At 41.4% G+C, this 22,366-nt stretch overlaps 1 protein-coding gene across 1 annotated transcript in view; it reads right to left on the bottom strand.

Annotated features, from left to right (window-relative positions):
* The window catches only part of c17h19orf67 (chromosome 17 C19orf67 homolog), a 51,855-nt gene that overhangs the window by 23,538 nt on the left and 5,951 nt on the right, over positions 1 to 22,366 (bottom strand). Inside the window, exons 2-4 of the mRNA XM_051920723.1 lie at positions 9,197 to 9,573; positions 5,712 to 5,856; positions 2,244 to 2,344 (exon numbers count right to left, since the gene is read on the bottom strand). Coding sequence (XP_051776683.1) covers positions 2,244 to 2,344; positions 5,712 to 5,856; positions 9,197 to 9,549 — 599 coding nt within the window. The 5' untranslated portion in view covers positions 9,550 to 9,573. The remainder of the gene's footprint in view (positions 1 to 2,243; positions 2,345 to 5,711; positions 5,857 to 9,196; positions 9,574 to 22,366) is intronic.

The following is a 22,366-nucleotide window of genomic DNA, read 5'->3' as shown; positions in this document are numbered from 1 at the left end:
TAAGCGACCAAGTAGTGTGTTAGACAGTAGGGCCTTTCCAAACTCGACTTGATGTTTATTTAGAAGACTAGCTTCGCTCGCCCACCCCCGGTTTTAATTAACCGGATATACAATTTTAAGATATTGTTATTTTCACTTTTACTTTAAAACTTTTGTAAAAACAGTATTTGGAATGATTCTAAATTGGCCCTAGTGTGTGCTTGGTGTGTTTGTGTGTGTCCTGCGGTGGGTTGGCACCCTGCCCGGGATTGGTTCCTGCCTTGTGCCCTCTGTTGGCTGGGATTGGCTTCAGCAGACCCCCGTGACCCTGTGTTCGGATTCAGCGGGTTAGAAAATGGATGGATGGATGGATGGATGTTTGGACTTGCATCGTGACAACGCAACGTATAACTGCCCGTGAGTGAATATCGTTTCTTTCTCTCTAATAAATAAAAACGACTTTCTCAAATGTTTGTCCATGCTCTTCACTTTTTCGTTGACGTGTCATCTAGAACGTATAAAATTATTGTCCTGATAAAATTTATAAGAGCTGAGAGCGCAGGAAGTGTGTCTAACAAAAGCATTCACATGACTGAGATTAGATGACCATGGTCTTGTTTGAAAATAGTTGTAAGTAGGGCGTGACTTTGAAAGAATCTCATGTTAAATGTCTCCGTCACAAGGGACTTCATACCGCAAGAACGTTTTTGGAATCTTTTAATTCTCACTGGCAACACAAATTAAGACGATCTACAAGTCTCCGATTTAAAGTTTAAATCCAAACAATACATTTGATCTTTTTTCGCTGTTCTGTTATTTCACTGAGTAATAATTTCCATTTGTTTGCGCTAATGCGATCTTTTCTATCCTTTTTTTTGAGACTTTTGAATTTTCATACTTCCATCATCTCTAACCTGCTCTGCAAGTATATCGCACCAACATTTTTGAATTCTTTACGACGTTCTACTTTGTTATCGTCACAGGTGGCGCAGTGGTAGTTGCTGCTGCTTTGCAGTAAGGAGATTGTGGGTTCGCTTCCCGGGTCCTCCCGGTGTGGAGAGTGCTTTGAGTAGTGAGAAAAGCGCTATATAAATGTAAAGAATTATTATTATCTACTCTTTGTTCTTTATTTCCAGCCCTGGGCGTGGTTAAATCTCTTTCTTGCGGGATGTATAACGCTGCTCGTGTTGTGAAGATGGTGCTGAACGCACACTAAGGAGATGCGGTCGGATCAGCTGCTGCCGAGTTGTGTGTTCTGCATGTCGTGCTGCACGTCAATCATTTAAAATCCTCTACAGCTGCTGTCCTTTTGTCTCACTGCCTTGTCTCATGTGACGCCGAAGATCATGTCTCGTCTCCCTCACAAGATTTTTTTTTTATAATAGAGAGATAAGTGGATAGGACTGGCGAGCTTTGTTGGGCTGAATGGCCTGTTCTCGTCTCCATTGTCCTAATGTTTTTTTTTTTTTCTAATGCTTCCGCCACTGGCCTTCTCCAGCTCATAGCTGCTATGATTTCCCTAAACCACTAGATGTCACTGTTTTCAAAGCTCTGAAACGTGGGACCTTTTTTCCTGACACAATCAGGAAGAAGCCTTTACAAGCTTTTTGGAGCTTCTTCCACCCATCGCTAGCAAACTGTCAAAGTGACAGGACCCAAATAAGCTAGTTTCAAAGTATACAAATGAAATGACTATTTACAGAGACTAACAAAGGTTCTCTTTACTGCAATGGTTAAGATGCTTGGACTTTAAAGTCTTTTTCCAGTATTCTGCCCATATGTGCCACATGAATAAAGTCCGGAAATGGGACCACAGCACTTTGTGTCACCCTGATGACTACTACATGTCATATTCTTCTTGCCCGAGAGTTCAATCATTGGTAAGTAACAGAACTTAAAATTTATTATAGCAATACATACTTTTGGTCCAGAGAAAGAATAAAGTGCAAAAATAATTAATAATTCTTTGCATTTATATAGCGCTTTTCTCACTACTCAAAGCGCTCAGCAATTGCAGGTTAAGGGCCTTGCTCAAGGGCCCAACAGTGCATCGGCATTTATGGGATTTGAACCGGCAACCTTCCGATTGCCAGTGCAGATCCCTAGCCTCAGAGCCACCACTCCTCCATTCCTGGACTTTCTTCAGAGATCCTGAGTTAAATGTTCGAAAAGAGTTGCCTTTTTTATCTTTTTGCATAGTACAGAGGTGTTTCAAATTGCCATGTTTGAAAACTGTAACCAAACAAGGAGAATTTTTTACATACCCACAGGGGTCCGCCTCATCCAGGGTGATCAGGCTGAAAGTGGCAAACATCTTTATCAAATTTTCCAAGCATGTGGACAGCTGCTGGGAGAAGTGCAACAGCTGAAAGAGAACAAACCCACTTAATACACACTCTCGAGACGCAGCAGGTTTATGCTCTAAAACATACAGCTGTAGTGGCCGAGTTCGGCACTTACTTGGCTGAAGCAGAATTTTAATGTGGCACAGTCATATTTCTGGTGAAAAAGATGGCTCAATAACTCCCTCATTAAAAAGTACTGCTGGTCAATATTTTAGAAATTATTTTTCAAATGCAGGCCGAGTATGTCTAATCCGATATTCCAAAACATTTTGAGAACAGACATGACGCCACACTTGCCCATGTGGGGCTCTGACCAATGTTCCCTTGAATTGTTTTTTTTTTTTTTTGTTACTGATGACCAGATATGAGTAACACATGAGCTGCTACTTACCGTTTATGACCGATTTCTTCATCCCCTCCTTAGAATTTCAAGATGCACTCCAAAACACGAATGACGAGATTGGCGTGGGTGTGTGGGGAGCCACAGACGCATGACCAAAGGGTGAAAGGTAACGATAGCAGCTGGTGGCAGCGCAATGAGCTGCAATTTTGTTTTTGACCATCATGCATTACTCTCTCTGGTTTATTTTTTTTTTGTTTTGCTCATTCTCTCAGTACAGAAATGTTTAAATGAAAACACTGCATTTTAAGTATAGACTGTAAACCTGCCATTGTTTGTGCTTTCCACTGTCCGACAGCTGATGTGGGTATTCTGCCGATGCTACTGTGCGCAATCTATGTTTGATGCCCAAAATTGTTAAGCATATTGTATAAAATCATCTTCAGGCTAGGTGCATATACAGTACAGTCGACCCCTGATATACGACCGGCCTGACATGCAAACAACTTGGTTTACGACCAAAATTTTTGTTTTGAATTATGACTAACGTCTTGCGTTACGACCCGAATGCGGTCACGTGTATCCACCTGAGCGTTCGTAAGCGTCACTCGGAGCCCAGATACATGTGTTTGTGGACGTAATTTCGGTCAGTGCAGTACCGACAGTATCGAATTTATTCGATAACTGCTAAGAAAGGAAGAGAAGGTAACGAAGGTAAAGAAAGCAATCACAATCGAAACAAAGAAGGAAATTGTGTGGAAATACAGTAATCCCTCCTCCATCACGGGGGTTGCGTTCCAGAGCCACCCGCGAAATAAGAAAATCCGCGAAGTAGAAACCATATGTTTATATGGTTATTTTTATATATTTTAAGCCCTTATAAACTCTCCCACACTATTACAAACATTTCACGCACAATTATACAGCATAAACCCTTTGTATTCTCTTAGACATTAGGTAAGATTCGTTGAAATTATGTATGTAAACACAGTTTACATACAGTAAAACCTAAATATTATTTTAAAGATATCAAGCGTCTCCGATATCACATATGTTACAGCCATTACGACAGACAGGCCACCAGCAATAAATACGTACAACGCAAGAAAAATTGTATACAGTAAAATGTGTGTACAGTGACACTAAACTATGTACATGTAATAAGTACTGTACGTAAATAATTAATTATGGTTACTCACCAACAATGACACGACGACTTGTCCGATAACGATGAGTTTAATTTTACTGCACAACAAAGGAGAGCGTTACAGCTCTTCTAAAGGAGCCTCTTCAGGCGACTGTGTAGCACCGCCGTTGTTCTTCTTCCATCACTATTCAATCCAAATCGCTAAAGCAGATTCCATCCAGACTACTGCCTTATCACGTCCACTTGCAACTCATTTTGCGCCCTGGTTAAAAGACACTGCGGCCGTAGATCTTATATGCTTTTCCTCCTTTTTAAATAAAAAGAATCGTGGACTCATCGTGTAGCTGTTTCCTTCCTTCAACATATCCAAAACTTTTACCTTTTCTGCAATCATTTGCATCTTCTGTTGGCGCTTGTGCACGTTAATGTTGAATGAGTGAGATTAGACTTCCTGGTTAATGCAACACTCCGTCGCTGAGCCAATCAGCAGCACACAGGAACTTAACCACGTGCTCTGATTGGGTAGCTTCTCAGCCATCTGCCAATAGCGTCCCTTGTTTCAATTCAAATGGGCAAATCAACTGAGGAAGCACACGTACTGTAGAACACAGACATCCGCGAAGCAGTGAAAAATCCGCGATATATATTCACATATGCTTACATTTAAAATCCGCGATGGAGTGAAGCCGCGAAAGACGAAGCGCGATATAGCGAGGGATCACTGTATGAGAGTGGCGTTCGTGTGACTGATCTCACTAATATGTACAGCATGTCGAAATCCACCATCTCGACAATTTTACAAAGAAAAGATTTGTATAAGGAAGCTCCTTCCAAACAATAACCACCTTCCATTTCATTCTCCTCCTCCTTTCTTCCTGCAAGCCAAAGATGTCAACTTAAATAGTGAGTACAGTATGAAATTGTTGTTTCTTGTAGGCTAGGCACTTTTTATAACTTTTTGGTTAGTATATTAGAAAAATTATTGGTGTATTTGGTAAATTATGCACATTATACAAGCCTTTTTTATTAAAAAAAGGTTAAGTAAGTGTTGCTGTGGGAGGTTCGGAATGCATTATGGGTATTTCAATTATTTCTTATGGGAAAAATTGTCTTGACTTACAACCAACTTGAGTTACAAACTGCCCTCACGAACGAATTGAGTTTGTAAGTCAAGGGTCCACTGTAAGTCCACCCCTCACATTTTTGTAAATATTTTATTCTATCTTTTCATGGGACAACACTGAAGATATGACACTTTGATCCAATGTCAAGTAGTCCGTGTACAGCTTGTATCGCAGTGTCAATTTGCTGTCAACTCAAAATAACTCAACACACAGCCATTACAGTGAGTACACCCCTAAGTGAAAAATGTCCAAATTGTGCCCAAAGTGTCAATATTTTGGATGGCCACCATTATTTTCCAGCACTGCCTTAACTCTCCTGGGCATGGAGTTCACACAAGCTTCACAGGTTGCCACTGCCCCAATCACAGTGGGGCATTATGCACACGTATTGACGTATCTGCATTTAATGACTAAAGTTTGTATTATTTGTTTCCAATAATGTTAAGATGTTATGATATTTTTATCGCATTACATTCTATACGGCATAGAGTATCAAAATTTCAATACTGTTCTTAATATTATATCAAAGCCTACTACTTGTAACTTAACACCAATATGAAAGAGGACGCCCATCTCAAATCAAACGTGACGAATGTTTTGCTCCTAAGGGTCAGTCGCCTTGCAGGTGAAAACCACATCAATAAACCAACAGGGAAAAAAACAAAACATGCATTTTTCTTTCATGCACAATATTTGTTGTCTTTTTAGTGTTCATTAGTTGCATAAATAAATGATAATATTAACCTCACACCCGAGACACTACTGGTGACACTCACCTCTCTTCTAATGTATTCTGGTAGAGGATTCTGGTCCATGATTACACTGCGTGCAGTTGACTCGGTGTATGTGAAATACGGCTGGCACAATGCCACAAACGCCATGAATGAGCTGACCAAATCTTCGTGATTTTTCAGATTTTGGCTGAATGGTGGGCAAATAAAAAAGAAAAGAAAGTGCTAACACATAATAAGTACTTCTCTTTGAAAATTGTTATTAAAATTGAACTTGCTAATTGCTAAAACTAAAATATAGAAATAAAGGATCTAGTCAAAATACTTGAACAATGCTACACAGGACTTCATGCATCAAAATGTATTATATACACATTAAAATGATTAAATTATGAGGGAAAGTGTTCAGTTGATATGCATACGATAAAGCACATCAATGAAATCACAACTGTTGTCCCCACTTCTGCAAGCCACTGTATATTCCAAATTTTATCCTGCCTCATGCAGTGGATTTTTCAGCCTGTACAGCAGGGGGTGTCCAACTCCGGTCCTTGTGGGCCATAGTGGCTACAGGTTTTCATTCTAACCATTTTCTTAATTCGTGAGCCATTTTTGCTGCTGATTACCTTGTTTTGCCTTTGTTTTAATTGACGTGACTCAGACCCCTTAGTTCACGGGTGTCGAACTCCAGGCCTGGAGGGCCGCAGTGGCTGCAGGTTTTCATTCGAACCCTTTTCCTAATCAGTGACCAGTTTTCACTGCTAATTCACTTTTTTTCCCTTCATTTCCATAGCCCTGTTAGAAGGATTCAGTCCTCTGAATTGATTTGTTTCCTCATTAAATGACAGCCAAACAGAAATGAGACGTGAAACGAGCCAACAGGCGACCAGCTTAACCTGGGGCTTCAAACTCCAACCACTTTCTTAATGAGAAGCCAAAGCTTGCTGTTAATTAAACCCGTTATTTAATTTTTCATTCTGCCACAGCAGACATTTCCAAAACTGATGATTTTATGTTTAGAAAAAAAAAAACAGAAAATTACCAGTCTGCTGTGGCAGAATCAGAGCAGCAACAAGTCATGATATTCAATAACGGCTTTAATAAACAGCAAGAATTGGCTTCTTGGTATAAAAATGGCTGGAGTGAAATTGGCTGGAGTTTGACGTTTCAATTTAGCTGGTCATCTGTTGGCTCATTTCATGTCTCATTTCTGTTTGGCTGTCATTTAATGAGGAAACAAATCACTTCAGTGGATCGAATCCTTAAAAACAGGGCTATTAAAGTGAAGGGAAAAGGAGTTAATTAGCTGTGAAAACTGCTTGCTGATTAGAAAAAGGGTTAGAATGAAAACCTGCAGCCCCTGTGGCCCACCAGGACCGGAGTTGGACACCCCTGCTGTACACTATCCAAGTCAGCGAATATCCAGTTAAATCAGTCATGAAGAAATGGAAAGAGTGGGGCACAGCTGTCCATCTGCTAGAGCAAAAGCTTCTGAAGACGAGTGAGGGACCTCTGAAGGAGTTACAAGCTACAGTAGTTAAGACTGGGGGGACTGTGCAGACAACAACTGTGCCCGGGCGCTTCACCATTCACAGCTTACTTCAAGAGTGTCAAAGCAAAAAAAAAAAAAAGACACTTGACAGGAGGATCATGGGAGACTCTGAACTCAGCTGGAAGTAAGTTCTATGGTCGAACGAGACTAAAATTGAGCTTTCTGGGTATTTTTGCATCATCAAAAATAGTTTCACGCTAGCTGTTTAGATTAGTAAAGGTAGAGCAAAATGATGATAGGGCCAGTAGATTGTTAATGTATGCATTAGTATGGCACAGGGGTTCATGAAATTGGTCCTGGGGTCCCATAGTGGCTGCAGGATTTTGTTCCAACCAGATTCCTAATCAGTGGCAACTCCTGACAACACTCATCTCCTTTCATTAGCTTAGTCTTTTTTTTCTGTTATTCTACATTCAGAAAAGCACAGCGGCATGATTTTCAGATTTACAAAACATTTAGAAATATTTCTGCTTTTGCTACAGATTTAAATCCTTAACTCTCTTGACGATTTCATTATATTTCGCCCTTTCTCTGCGCAGTTTGCTCCATTCATTGCATCTTAATGATGACAATTAAAAACGAGCCTAACAAACAGCCTGGCAAACAACACTGGAAACATGAAAGGCTGCAAGTACTTTAGCATCAGACCCACTAATTAGTAATTAATGGATTAATTCAACAATTAGAACACCTGGAAAATTAGAATGAAAATCAAGATGAAAAAATTGTTAAAAACAAACAAAAAAAAAACATTATTCCGATTTATTCATTTATTTCCAAATTTAGTTTTCTAATTTCTAAATTATTCCCAAAACACAGAATCTGTGAAATAACAGTCCATGTAATTAGCCCAGATTTTAAGCAGTGATGGTCATGCAAAGTAGCCACTTCTATTTGGGTTCCTTCACATCACGTCATCCATCCATCCATCATCCAACCCGCTATATCCTAACTTGAGGGTCACGGGGAGCCAATCCCAGCCAACACAGGGCGCAAAGCTGGAAACAAACCCTGAGCAGGTTGCCAGCCCACCACAGGGCACACACACACACACCAAGCACACACTTGGGCCAATTTAGTATCGCCAATGCACCTAACCTGCATGTCTTTGGACTGTGGGAGGAAACCCACGCAGACACGGGGAGAACATGCAAACTCCACACAGGGAGGACCGGGAAGCGAACCCAGGCCTCCTTACTATGAGGCAGCAGTGCTACCCACTGCGCCATCATGCCGCCCCCAAACATACACCATTTTGTTTAAAGTATATAGTAAACTGTTTGGCACATGGTCACAGGGGTCTGCTGGAGCCAATCCCAGCCAAGACAGGGCGCAAGGCAGGAAACAAACAATAGTGTAGGTTATTGCAGCCAAACAGTTTACTACATACTTTATACAAAATGGTGTATGTTTGCTCCAAATGATGTGAAGGAACCCAAACAGAAGTGGCTACTTTGCACATCCATCACTGCTTAAAATCTGCCCCTCTCCTCACACGTCTACAATGACAGTACAGCGCAGGTATTGTAGAAAACGACTGTCCTGTTTCATTGTACTATAGTAATAACAGAAATAATAAGGGTAACAAAAGAATTCATTAAATAAGTCTTCTATCAAAATCTCACCTCAAGCATTCCAGACTTATGAAATTCTCACATCAGCTTTACTAATCATCATATTTTGCCAACGTACACTTAACTTAATTCAAATTACCTTTGCTTTAAATATAAATTTAAACGTTCTTCTCAAAACAACCTGGCAGACAAAATGGTACTCACTCAGGACTAGAGCTGGTTGCCTCTGAGGCCATCGAAACCTTTCAAACATCAAACATACTTTCCATTATTTTGAACAATTAAGAGTTTTCAGGTGAACAAAAGTATTCTACATTTAGATGTCCAAGACATCCAAAAAATACCTGAACTTCTAATGACAATTTTATAAACTCATTTAAAGAAAAAAAATATATAACTCGTACCTGTACAGCAAAGTGATTTTAATCTTCTGGGCCTCTTTCAGCAGCTCCTGGAGTTGCAGATTAACTGGATGAAGCTCTTTTTCCATCATGGAAATGTCACACAAATCCACATCAGCACTGGGGTCACTCACATCAGAGTTGATCAAAAAGACGACCTCACAGTCTGACGGAAGGGTCACAGCATCCATTTCTTCACTGTAAAACGGAGCCTCCTGCTCCCACAGCACAATTTGTGTGTTTTCATATTCACGGGATTCGGAATTAGAATCCGGGTCACTTAACACAAGCAGCTGTATGTCTGCGCTGTTGGGCGGCTCCACATAAGAATCCTCATCACAAAGTAAATGTGCCATTTAGATTAGCAAGCAATCCTTACTCTGCAAAATAAGTAAAAGGGAGAGGCCATTCTATTTTTTTATTTTTTTTTGATTCAGAAGAGAAATTATTTCTAAATCAGGGGTTCTTAACCTGAAGTCTGTGGACCCCGATGGGCTTCAGGAAGTCTGTGAGGGTCAGATAAAAATTAACATTTATATTAACTATACAGCCGGGTACTGCTGATTTAGAGTAGATGTAATTGTAGTAATGGTAGCAGAAAACGGTTCAACTCAGCGAAAAGACAACTGGGCGAAGAAACAACTTGGCGAAATACAACTCGGCAACAACCTTTACCAGTTAGGTAATATCCTAGTTATGTTCAAAGAGATTTTAAAATTATATTTAAATGAAAACGTGATTTAAAATGTTGAAAATAAATTTATATAATTGACGAATGAACTTTATTCTGCAAATGGAACAAACTATCTTGCGTTATCTTCTGCAATCAAAATTGCTAATCCTTAATATTAATTGTATTAATTGTAATCGTATGATAACGTTATTTAGAGTACAAAAGGTGACCTGCGAGTACGGCTTAAGGAATATCTTTACTCTCAACGACTCTCATAAAGCAGGTGATTCTGTGGATCTTCCGGCGCCCTACATTTATTTACAGTGGTAGCGCTGCTGCCTTGCAGTTAGGAGACCTGGGTTCGCTTCCCGGGTCCTCCCTGCGTGTAGTTTGCATGTTCTCCCCGTGTCTGCGTGGGTTTCCTCCCACAGTCCAAAGACATGCAGGTTAGGTGCATTGGCGGTCCTAAATTGTCCCTGGTGTGTGTGTGGGTTGGTGCCCTGCCTGGGGTTTGTTTCCTGCCTTGCACCCTGTGTTGGCTGGGATTGGCTCCAGCAGAACCCCGTGACCCTGTAGCTGGGATATAGCGGGTTGGATAATGGATGGATGGATTCTTGTGCAAATTAAAACAGATCTACTACTACTACTACTACTATGTTTTCTGCTGTTCAGGGGCAACTGGGCGACAGACAACTCGGCGAAAAGACAACTGGGCGACACCCTTTACCAGTTAGGTAATAGTTAGGTTCACAGAGATTTTTTAATATTTAAATGACAACATAGGGCACCGGAAAATCCACAGAATCACCTGCTTTATGAGAGTCGTTGAAAGTAAAGATATTCCTTAAGCCGTACTCGCAGGTCACCTTTTGTATTCTAAATAACGTTATCATACGATTACAATTAATACAATTAATATAAAAGATTAGCAACTTTGGTTGCAGAAGATAACGCAAGATAGAGTTTGTTCAATCTGCAGTTAAAAAAAGGTTAAGAATCACTGTTCTAAATCACTCTCTATTATAATAAAAAAATCCTGGGACGAGATGAGACTTTTTCAGAGAGATACTTTCAAGTCCTGCGAGACGAGACTTTGTGCCAAGAGATCTAACCATGCCCGGGGCCGGAAATAAAAGACAAAGAGTAGATGACAAAGTAGAATGTCGTAAAGAATTCAAAAATGTTGGTGCGGTACACATGCAGAGCAGGTGAGAGATAATGGAAGTACTAAAATTTGAAAGTCTCAAAAAAATGATAGTAAAGATCGTATTAGCGCAAACAAACGGAAATGATTACTCGGTGAAATAACGGAACAGCGAAAAGAGATTGAATATATTGTTTGGATTTAAAATTTAAGTCGGAGACTTGTAGATCCTCTAATTCGTGTTGCCATCAGGGGAAAGTAGTGTTTTTTTCCCAATGAAGAGGCATATCGGCGAGAATTAAAAGATTTGTTGTTTGGTGAAAGTGAAATCCACATACGCGAGCGGCAGAGACGGGAAGTGGCTGGCGCATAGCACAGGTCGGGGGGTTGGAAAGTGAAGCGAGCAGGGGGCAAAGCCCCCTAGTCATTAAAGAAAATCAGAACCTTCATAAAACATTGCTCTTCCTCATCTCACCCTGCTAGGTCAATGTTTAACTTGCCGTTCCTTTGATGGCGGTATTTTTGGATACTCGTGAAGAGATGTTAAGTGTATTCGAGACCAACCTGCATTGATGTTTTGTGTTTAAATACAGCAAAGTGTAAATGTCAATAAAGGGTAGTGTGGTGGGCACTACTGCTTCAATTCTGCAGAGTCCATCTGACAGGGCTGGGTGGCCCCATGGCCTCAGAACCCCTGCAGATTTTGTTTTGTTTTTTTTTTTTTTTGTCACCAGCCCTCTGGAGTTTTGTTTTGTTCGTTTTTTCTGTCGTCCTGGCTATTGGACCTTACTTTATTCTGTGTTACTTAATAATGCCTAATCTTATTTTTATATTTTTATTTTTCTTTCTTCATCTTGTAAAGCACTTTGAGATACATCATTTGAATGAAAACGTGCTCTAGAAATAAATGTAATTGCTGTTATTATTGTTCTCACCAGATCTGCTTCAGTTAACTTAATGATTCATTCAGTTTACCATTCCATTTATACTCGTAATTTGTTCAACGTTTATTTCACTTAATGACTCGATTACGGCATTCAGTTCACTGGCTCGCTGAGTGATTCAGCCAGCGTTTCAAGTTACCAGCCTGCTTTTACCCAGATCTTCAGTTCAGCAGCCATATTTCTTCAGCCGCTGTTAGGCTGACTACACCTCTTTAATTGCAGACACTTCTCAAACTAGTACAAATGTTTGTGTATAATAACTAAATACACTTTTTTTAGTTAATATTACACAGTTTATTATCAAACTGCGCTTAATAATGCCTTCTCAAGACAATTACATTTATGGGAAATGCTGTTTACAGATAATATATTTACAGCCACTGTAACTTGGTGCTCCTCCTTTGTCTGTCTTTAACTGCAGACTGTTCAGTTACATTAAAGGTAACATCCATTATCCAAACCACTATATCCTAACATAGGGTCACGGGGGTCTGCTGGAGCCAATCCCAGCCAACACAGGGCGCAAGGCAGGAACAAACCCCGGGCAGGGTGCCAACCCACCGCAGGGCACACACACCAAGCACACACTAGGGACAATTTATGATCACCAATGCACCTAACCTGCATGTCTTTGGACTGTGGGAAAAAAACCGGAGTACCCGGAGGAAACCCACACAGACACGCAAACTCCACGCAGGGAGGACCCGTGAAGCGAACCCGGGTCCCCTTACTGTGAGGCAGCAGCGCTATCACTGTGCCACCATGCCGCCCCAAAAGTAACATCTAAATCATTTCATTTTAACACTCAATGCGGCAATGTGTTGACTGATGACAGTTCTGGTGACTGCCAAGTCCAACTGTACATTACCTTAATATGAATTCAGAACTTAAGTGATGATAAATTGCGGTGGGCACAGGCTCCCCATAACCTTGAACTGAAAAAGTGGATTAGAAAAAGTTTGGATGTGTTTTGTTAGTGCAATGTGAACCAATCCAGATCCTTCTTGATTGTTATTTTAGTTTTAACTGGCCATCCCCCACAGCTCTGCCTGCGTATTAGTGAAACAGCACAGTGAGGAGGGTCCGGCCCATCTCCCCACTCCTGATATCACTCTTTCCCCTCCCCTCAGCCTGAAACCTCTGTCCCGGATTAGCGCGAATATATCACTCCTGCAAGTGTACTATGATTCTTAGTGCAATGAGAGAAGCCGCAAAATCAACCGGAAGGTTCAAGCAAATTATACAAAAAAAAAGATCTAAATCCGTGCAGTAGTTCTCTCGTTCATTAGCTAAGCGGAGTTAAGGTTACGCCCCGAGGCAGACGTGTGAGTCTCTCTGGGTTTTGTGCTAATAAATCGGTACCGCAAGCAAACTCTGATACTTAGCGTGATGAGAAAAGTCGCAAAATCAACGGAATATTCAAGCAAATTTCAGAAGAAAAAAAAAAACGATCTAAATCCATTAAGTAGTTCTCTCGTGAAAAGCAAACAGACATACAAATGGGTCTAAAAAACTATAGGAAATTTCATGCTTGGACCACGAAATTTTTAAAACCGTTTCTTAGCGAGCACCTATGGGCCAGGGGTAACCTACAGTCCAAAGTTCAAGTCCCAAGTCCTCATGGTTTGGGAGATTTCATGATGAGTGAGTCAGTGGGATTTAGCTTTTATATATAGAGATTATAGTAAAAAGTAGAAAAGACTTCTATTTTTTTATTACTGTGCAACCATCACACAAACTTTTATATTTTAAACTTTTAAGCAGCGTTTCTCCACCTTTAAGTATTTGTGACCCGAGTTTTCATAACAGTTTTAATCGTGCCGCCCTAAAGTTTTTTTTGAAACCCTTATAAAGTTTATTCCTATATTTTTTGCTGCCGATCAACACCGCTACAAGTTTAAAATTTCCCTACGAATACCGTAATTACGCCACATATGGCAACATGGGGCGTGCCCCACAGTTTGAGAACCGCTGTATTAAAGCATGCTGTCTTTATTAAGGGAAAAAGATAAAAACCTTTTAAAAATGGCACAATATATGAGATCTCATTGAAGAATTCTGCTCAAGTCTAACTGGTGTGTGTGTGTGTCATGAAGTTTAATACGACAGGAATATTTCCACTTGAGGTAAAACATTTATCACCGTAATTAAATATGAGGCAGTTAATCGGTGACTGCTGATTCTAAAAATCAGTCACTAAAATCAGTGAGTCCATGGCAGGTATCACTTGCTGAGCATCTCTGCAGTGTGTCTTTAGTGCATAGTAGCCATAGGACAAACTTTAAAAATGAATAATCAAACTGGTATCGTTAGCTAAGCAGAGGCAAGGTCCACTCCAACACGTGGCAAAGAGGTAGAGCGACTTGAACGGAAGCTGGCGCGTGAGCGTGGCGGGCCCCGCCCTGTTCCCCATTCCTGACGTCACGCTTCCCCCTCCCCTCGGCCCGCAGCCTCTGTCTTGGATTAGCGCAAATAAATCGCTCCTGCAAGCGAACTGTGATTCTTAGTACGAAGAGAGAAGTCGCAAAATCAACCGGAATGTTCAAGCAAATTATAGAAAAGAAACCGATCTAAATCCGTTAAGTAGTTCTCTCGTGAAAAGCGGACAGACATACAGATGTTGGATTTCATTTATATAGAGATGTTGTGTGGTGGGCTAACATTCGCAAGATTTAGTGACTCCTGTATCCTTTGCTTTTTGTGGCAAATATTTTTATGTAATGCATTTGTTACAATGCTTAAGTTTAGCTGTATGATTTTTATGTCAATACATACTATCATGCACGTGCGAATAGGAGGACGTTGTATGGACCAAGTGAAGGTAATTCCACGCCAGGCCAGGGGGTGGCAGGGTGCACTAAATCTTCTCCTGTTATCTCTATAGATCAGCCTCAGGAAAACCTATCTGACTCAACCTTGAAGATGTCACTTCCGGTTCCGGCACCAAGAATAATATCTCTTTCATTTCCTTCTGAAGGGGTGGGGAGGAAGGGTATGGGGGTGTGTGAGTGTTTGTGGTTGGGCCTCAACTGACATCACTTCTGGTTCCGGCGCCTGGACTGACATCACCTTTGGTTCTGGCGCCTAGATTGATATCTCTTCTGGTTCCTTCTGTGTGTGTGTGTGTGTGTGTGGTTGGGCCTCGACCGACTGACATCACTTCTGGTTTTCAGGCGCCTCGACCGACTGACATCACTTCCAGTTCTGGTGCCTCGATTGACGTCAGAAAACAGTCACTTCCAGTTCTCCTATGTCATTTCCGGTCTGACTATTTAAAACCACCATATTTGCAACTCGGTGGCGCAGTGGGTAGCGCTGCTGCCTCGCAGTTAGGAGACCTGGGTTCGCTTCCCGGGTCCTCCCTGCATGGAGTTTGCATGTTCTCCCCGTGTCTGCGTCGGTTTTCTCCGGACGCTCCGGTTTCCTCCCACAGTCCAAAGACATGCAGGTTAGGTGGATTGGCGATTCTAAATTGGCCCTAGTGTGTGTTTGTGTGTGTCCTGCGGTGGGTTGGCACCCTGCCCGGGATTGGTTCCTGCCTAGTTCCCTGTGTTGGCTGGGATTGGCTCCAGCAGACCTCTGTGTTCGGATTCAGCGGGTTGGACAATGGATGGATGGATATTTGCAACTCAACTTCAGTTCTGTTTTGGACTCAAGTCTTGTGAACACCTCTGTGCCTTTCAAAGCCTTTTGCAGCCAGGGATATTACGCATGTGGCTGCCTTAAACCTTTTTAAGTGTGTCAAGCCTAATCATTTTACAATATATACCATAGGTAGGCACTGATGATACACATGTAGATAGATAGATAGATAGATGAAAAGCATTATATAATAGATAGATAGATAGATAGATAGATAGATAGATAGATAGATAGATAGATAGATAGATAGATAGATAGATAGATAGATAGATAGATAGATAGATAGATAGAAGGCACTATATAATAGATAGATAGATAGATACTTTATTAATCCCAATGGGAAATTCACAATGTATACAATTGTCCTTTTACTAAGATGGAGTATTATCAAGTTTTGCATTTAGACAGAATACTTATATTTATTAGACACACGGGACAAGGTTTCATTGCATTGAAATCTCTGATCCAAAATACCGCAATACGAAACATGGCCTTGCATTGTGTATTGTATGACTTTACCATGTGACTGAAATGAAACTAGAAGGCAAACAAAAACATCTTTTGTCGAAAGCAGGGCATTTAAACATCTGACTGAAAAAGTGCCATGCCAAACTGACTGCACTTTGACAGCACTGTTATTCACTGTCTGCATAACGCAAAGGGGAAAGATGTTGGATTCCAACATTGACATCACCGTACATGAAAGCAGAAAGGGACACACCAAAACGAAACAAATGCATGACTGCATATTCACTCTACTAGGACCAGCTTCGTCATACTTGAATAGTTCTCATGATATATTCAGTCACTACTGGGCACTGCAAGCTACAGTTACTGCAGTGAGATGCAAATGTTATACCACAGGTGTCAAACTCCAGGCCTGGAGGGCCGCAATAGCTGCAAGTTTTCATTTTAACCATCTTCTTCATTAGTGACCAGTTTTTTGCTGCTAATTAACTTCTTCTGCCATAGTTTTAATTAACTTGACTCAGGCCCCTTAGTTGACTCTTAATTAGTAGCCAAACAATAATGAGACATCAAACAAGCCACCATATGACCAGCTCACCTGTGCCCATCACACAATATCTGAAAATAAAGAAAGGTGAAAGTCTCAGTAAGGTTGATCTCTCAGTTCACCAAAACATTTTGACGTTGTTCTGAGAAAAAAACAGAAAAATCAACAGATTTGGAAATGTCTGCTGTGGCAAAATGAGAGCAGCAACGAGCCATGGAATTAAATAACGGGCTTAATTAACAGCAAGAAATCAGCTTCTCATTAAGAGACTGGTTGGAGTTTGAAATCCCAATTTAGCTGGTCATCTGTCGGCTCAGTGGTTCCCAAACCCGCTCCTGAGGACCTCCTGTTGCTGCAGGTTTGTATTCCAGCCAAATTCACAATTAGTGATAATAATTGATCTCATTTATTTTGATGGACTTTTTTCCCTTCTCTTATTCTGCCTTTAGAAAAGCACAGTAGTATGATTTTTACAATTATAAGACACTAGCCACCCCCCACGTATTAGTGAAACAGGACAGTGAGGAGGGCCCTGCCCAGCTCCCCACTCCTGACGTCACTCTTGCCCCTCCAGCCTCTGTCTCGGATTAGCGCGAATATATCGCTCCTGCAAGCAAACTATGATTCTCAGCGCACTGAGAGAAGTCACAAAATCAACCAGCAAGTTCAAGCAAATTATAGGAAAAAAAAGATCTAAATCCGTGAAGTAGTTCTCTCGTTCATTAACTAAGCGGAGTTAAGGTTACGCCCCGAGGCAGACGCGTGAGTGAGGAGGACCCCGCACCCCGATGAGTCTCTCTCAGATTCGCTCTAATAAATCGGGACCGCAAGCGAACTCTGATACTGAGCGCGATGAGAAAAGTCACAAAATCAACAGAATGTTCAAGCAAATTATAGAAAAAAACCCGATCTAAATCCATTAAGTAGTTCTCTCGTGAAAAGCGGACAGACATACAAACAGAGAGACAGACGTTGAAGTTTTTGTGCTTGGACCACAACATTCTTCAAACCGTTTCTTAGCGAGCACCTATGGGTCAAGGGTAACCTACAGTCCAAATTTCAAATCCCAAGTCCTCATGGTTCAGGAGATTTCATGATGAGTGAGTCAGTGAGTGGCTTTTATATATAGAGAAATATTTCTACTTTTGCTTTAAATGCTTATTGCTCTTTTGTTGTTGTCCTATTGTTTTGTTATTTTTTTGTGCAGTTTGCACCCTTTATTGTACCCATCCATCTGTTATCCAACCCGCTATATCCTATTTACAGAGTCACGGGGGTCTGCTGGAGCCAATCCCAGCCAACACATGGCGCAAGGCAGGAAATAAACCCCGGGCAGGGTGCAGTTATTGTATCCTAATAATGATAATTTAAAACAAAAAGAGCTGACAGCCAGGTAAACAACACTGAATGATGACAGGGTGCAATAACTTCAGCATCAGACTCACTAATTAGTAGATAATAAATTAAGCAATCAGAACACCTGGAAAAGCAGAATGAAAATCAGGCGGAAGATTTTTGAAAAAGTTGAAAAAAAAAAAAATAAACAAAAAAACAATCCTTTATAAGTGCTTAGTACATTTTAATAAAAAATTTACCAAACATAGTTTTACTTCTCCAGTGACTCCACAACACAGAAACTGGGAAATAACAGCTCACTTCATTGGGCCAGGAGTCCATTTAAAAACAGAAGTTGGTTGGAACAAAAACCTGCAGCCACAGGGGGTCCCTCAGGACTGAGTTTGGGAAGCCCTGTGTTGGCTCGTTTCACATCTCACTTCTGTTTGGCTGTCATTTAATGAAGAAAGGAATCAATTCAGAAGACTGAATACTTAAAATGAAGGGAAAAGTAGTTAATTAGCAGTGAAAACTGGTCACTGATTAGGAAAAGGGTTAGAATGAAAACCTGAGGCCCACCAGGACCGGAGTTGGACACCCCTGCTTTATACAGATCCAGAAACAGGTAGATTACTGCAAGGAGGAATTATACAGCAGTCCTGCAGTATCGGGGAGAAAGAAAGCAGGCCAATGTTTGCTTTTCTGGTCAAATCCTATGCCTCCCCATGTGACGTTTGTACTCTGTGAGTGTTTGAAATGCAGGGAATGCTGTCACATCAGTGCACGACATTGACAATCTCATTTTTCTTAAAAGGAAAAATAAAGGGATACATTCTTTATACACCCTTCATTGGTCAGTGGGGCATTCAAGGAAGAAATAAAAGGACAGCCAGTGTTTGAACAACGTTTGATGTTAACTCAGAAAACAAAAAGATCAATTTAAATGTGGTTGGTTTGACACCATGGTAACTTTTTATATAATTACAGGGTTACTAGCTGTGCTACCCATTTAAGACAGGTTAAAATCTAACTAATCAACACAGACCTGCATGTATTCTGCGTTAATGTGCACCATCAATTGGAATGTATTTTGTAATGCATGTACTAATGCAATGCATAGCATTTTTAATTCCAACAAACGGCACATCACAAACATTAGCACTACTTTTACAAATACCATATCAAATGGCATATAACTGAGACATATGCATCGCATTTGTCATTTCAACAGATTCTGCACCACAATCATTTGTGGTAAGGCGCCATCTGTTGGTATTTAATGGCACAGACAGCACAAACAGGTATAGGGAAAGGGAAATGCACAGCTGACAACAGGCTTAGCTGCCTTCCATCCATCCCCCTTAGCTCTTTGATGTCTGAATATTTTTTTTTGGTTGGCAGCAAGAAAGCGCAGCAGAGTAGCTGCCGGCCTCTGGAGCTAAAGACGAATCTGGTGAGAGAGCTAAGCGAATATGCAAAGCAAAATACTCCTGTTACGTATTATTGCTGAATCGGACTCTGACTTATCAGACTCCGATTTTGATGCAAGTGATCTGGAGATCGATGTACCAGCATCAGCTGATCATAGTGCTGAATGCGTTCGTGTAGCGGCTGGTAGCTGCATAAAGACACTCCTACATGTTATTATATGTTGACATCCGCCAGGAAAGAGTTAATAAAACGTTAAGTGTCTGTGTGTCCATCCAGTTGCTCTGTCTCTGTCATTCCAGAAGATGGCATAATAAAACACATTGCATTTGTCATTCCAACAGATGGTGCATCACAAACATTAGCACTACCTTTACAAATCCCATACAACAGAGACATATGCATTATATTTGTCATTCCAACAGATGACGCATCACAAACACTAGCACTACCTTTACAAATCCCATACAAGAGACATATGCATTATATTTGTCATTCCAACAGATGACGCATCACAAACATTAGCACTACCTTTACAAATCCCATGCAACAGAGACATATGCATTATATTTGTCATTCCAACAGATGACGCATCACAAACATTAGCACTACCTTTACAAATCCCATACAACAGAGACATATGCATTATATTTGTCATTCCAACAGATGACGCATCACAAACATTAGCACTACCTTTACAAATCCCATACAACAGAGACATATGCATTATATTTGTCATTCCAACAGATGACGCATCACAAACATTAGCACTACCTTTACAAATCCCATACAACAGAGACATATGCATTATATTTGTCATTCCAACGGATGGCGCGTCACAAAGTTTAACACTGCTTTTACAAACCCCATACCAAATGACAAGTAGCAGAGATATAGCAACCGGACAGATCACTATCAGTTCACGGAGTGAAAATTCTAACGTGCATGAGCTAATCAACATGTAATACAAGTTAATGTTACTGCAGTGCAAATATTTTATCTTAATATTTAAAACTGTATCTCTCTATTATAAAAAAAAATCTTTGGGAGGGAGACGAGACATGATCTTCTCGGAAGACAATTTGAAGTCCCGCGAGAGACACTTTAACTTGCTCCCAGCTCTTAAAACAACGACAAGCCACAAGAAAAACACGCAGCTCACCAGCAGCAGAAACCCAGCAGATGATTCGACCACTTCTCCTTGTGTGCATTCAGCCACCCTAACCCGACCCCCCCCCCCCCCCCCTTCATAACGCGAGCGGCAGAGACGCGAAGTGGCAAAAGGACAACTGCTGTACAGGCTTTAAAATGACCGACGGGCAGTGCGACAGCAACAGAAAGACAGCAGATGATCCGATGGCATCTCCTTAGCATGCGTTCAGCCGCCCCCCCAACTGACAACGCGAGCAGCGCAATACGTCCTGCGAGAAAAAAATTTAACTACACCCGGGGCCAGAAATAAAGGACAAGCATTGTTTTTACAACGTCACGCGAGACAAGGCAATGAGACATCATTTAAAACACGTCCACGGACATCTAACGTAGCAGTTGTTGGATTGCTGTTGGCAGACATGCGTCATGTGCTCCCAGCTCTTAAAACAATGACACGCGACAAGCAGAACAGGCAACTCGCCAGCAGCAGATGATCCGACTGCTTCTCCTTAGCGTGCGTTCAGCTGCACCCTCTTCACAACACAAGCAGTAGAAAGAGATGTAACCATACCCAGGGCTGGAAATAAAGAACAAGTATTGTTTTTTACAAACGTTTTAAAGTAAAAGTGGAAATAATGCATATGTAACAATTCCCAAGAAAATAACAATCTCTTTAAATTGTATATCCGGTAAACCAAACCTGGGGGTGGGCGAGTAGGGGGTGGAGCCCCCTAGTTATTTTAAGAAAAAAGCTTATGAAAATTGATGGTAAACTGTGTGTATTTGCTCAATAATTTGAATGTATTTTGCTATGCTTTGATTTTCAAACATCTAATAATAAGCATTACTAATGATACAGCACAATTCCATCCATCCATTATCCAACCCGCTACTACAGGGTCACGGGGGTCTGCTGGAGCCAATCCCTGCCAGCACAGGGCACAAGGTAGGAACAAATCCCTGGGCAGGGCGCCAGCCCACCGCAGGTTACACACACCTAGCACAATTTAGGATCACCAGGACACCTTAACCTGCATGTCTTTGGACTGTGGGAGGAAACCCACGCAGACATGGGGAGAACATGCAAACTCCACGCTGGGAGGACCTATGAACCGAACCCAGGTCTCCGTACTGCGAGGCAGCAGCGCTACCACTGTGCCACCATGCTGCACACAGCACAATTTATTTATGAAAATGTCATCCATCCATTTTCCAACCCGCTGAATCCGAACACAGGGTCACGGGGGGTCTGCTGGAGCCAATCCCAGCCAACACAGGGCACAAGGCAGGAACCAATCCCGGGCAGGGTGCCAACCCACTGCAGGACACACACAAACACACCCACACACCAAGCACACACTAGGGCCAATTTAGAATCGCCAATCCACCTAACCTGCATGTCTTTGGACTGTGGGAGGAAACCAGAGCGCCTGGAGGAAACCCACGCAGACACGGGGAGAACACACAAACTCCACGCTGGGAGGACCCATGAAGCGAACCCAGGTCTCCGTACTGCGAGGCAGCAGCGCTACCATTGCACCACCATGCTGCCCACAGCACAATTTATTTCTGAAAATGTCACATTATGGTAGTGTTGTTCCGTGAAGCCTGCAGTATACATTTTATTGTGTGGTACGCGTATTTATCTGTGATTTAGTACTTTTGGTTCAAAAGCTGATTTGTTTGTTCGCTATATGCTCATCACTACTTGACATTTAATTGGGCTGTTTTGTTAAGACGTTGAGCTACTGCGTTATTGAGAACCACAAATATGTTGATAAAACAAATGGTTAAAAGAAGACAAGGCAGTTAATTGCCTATTCAGCTAATGACTTACTCA

The sequence above is a fragment of the Erpetoichthys calabaricus genome, chromosome 17 (genome assembly GCF_900747795.2).
Source record: "Erpetoichthys calabaricus chromosome 17, fErpCal1.3, whole genome shotgun sequence".
Classification (NCBI taxonomy): Eukaryota; Metazoa; Chordata; class Cladistia; order Polypteriformes; family Polypteridae; genus Erpetoichthys; species Erpetoichthys calabaricus.
Note: the sequence above shows the minus strand (reverse complement) of the source record. Positions and strands in the feature narration are given on the sequence as shown.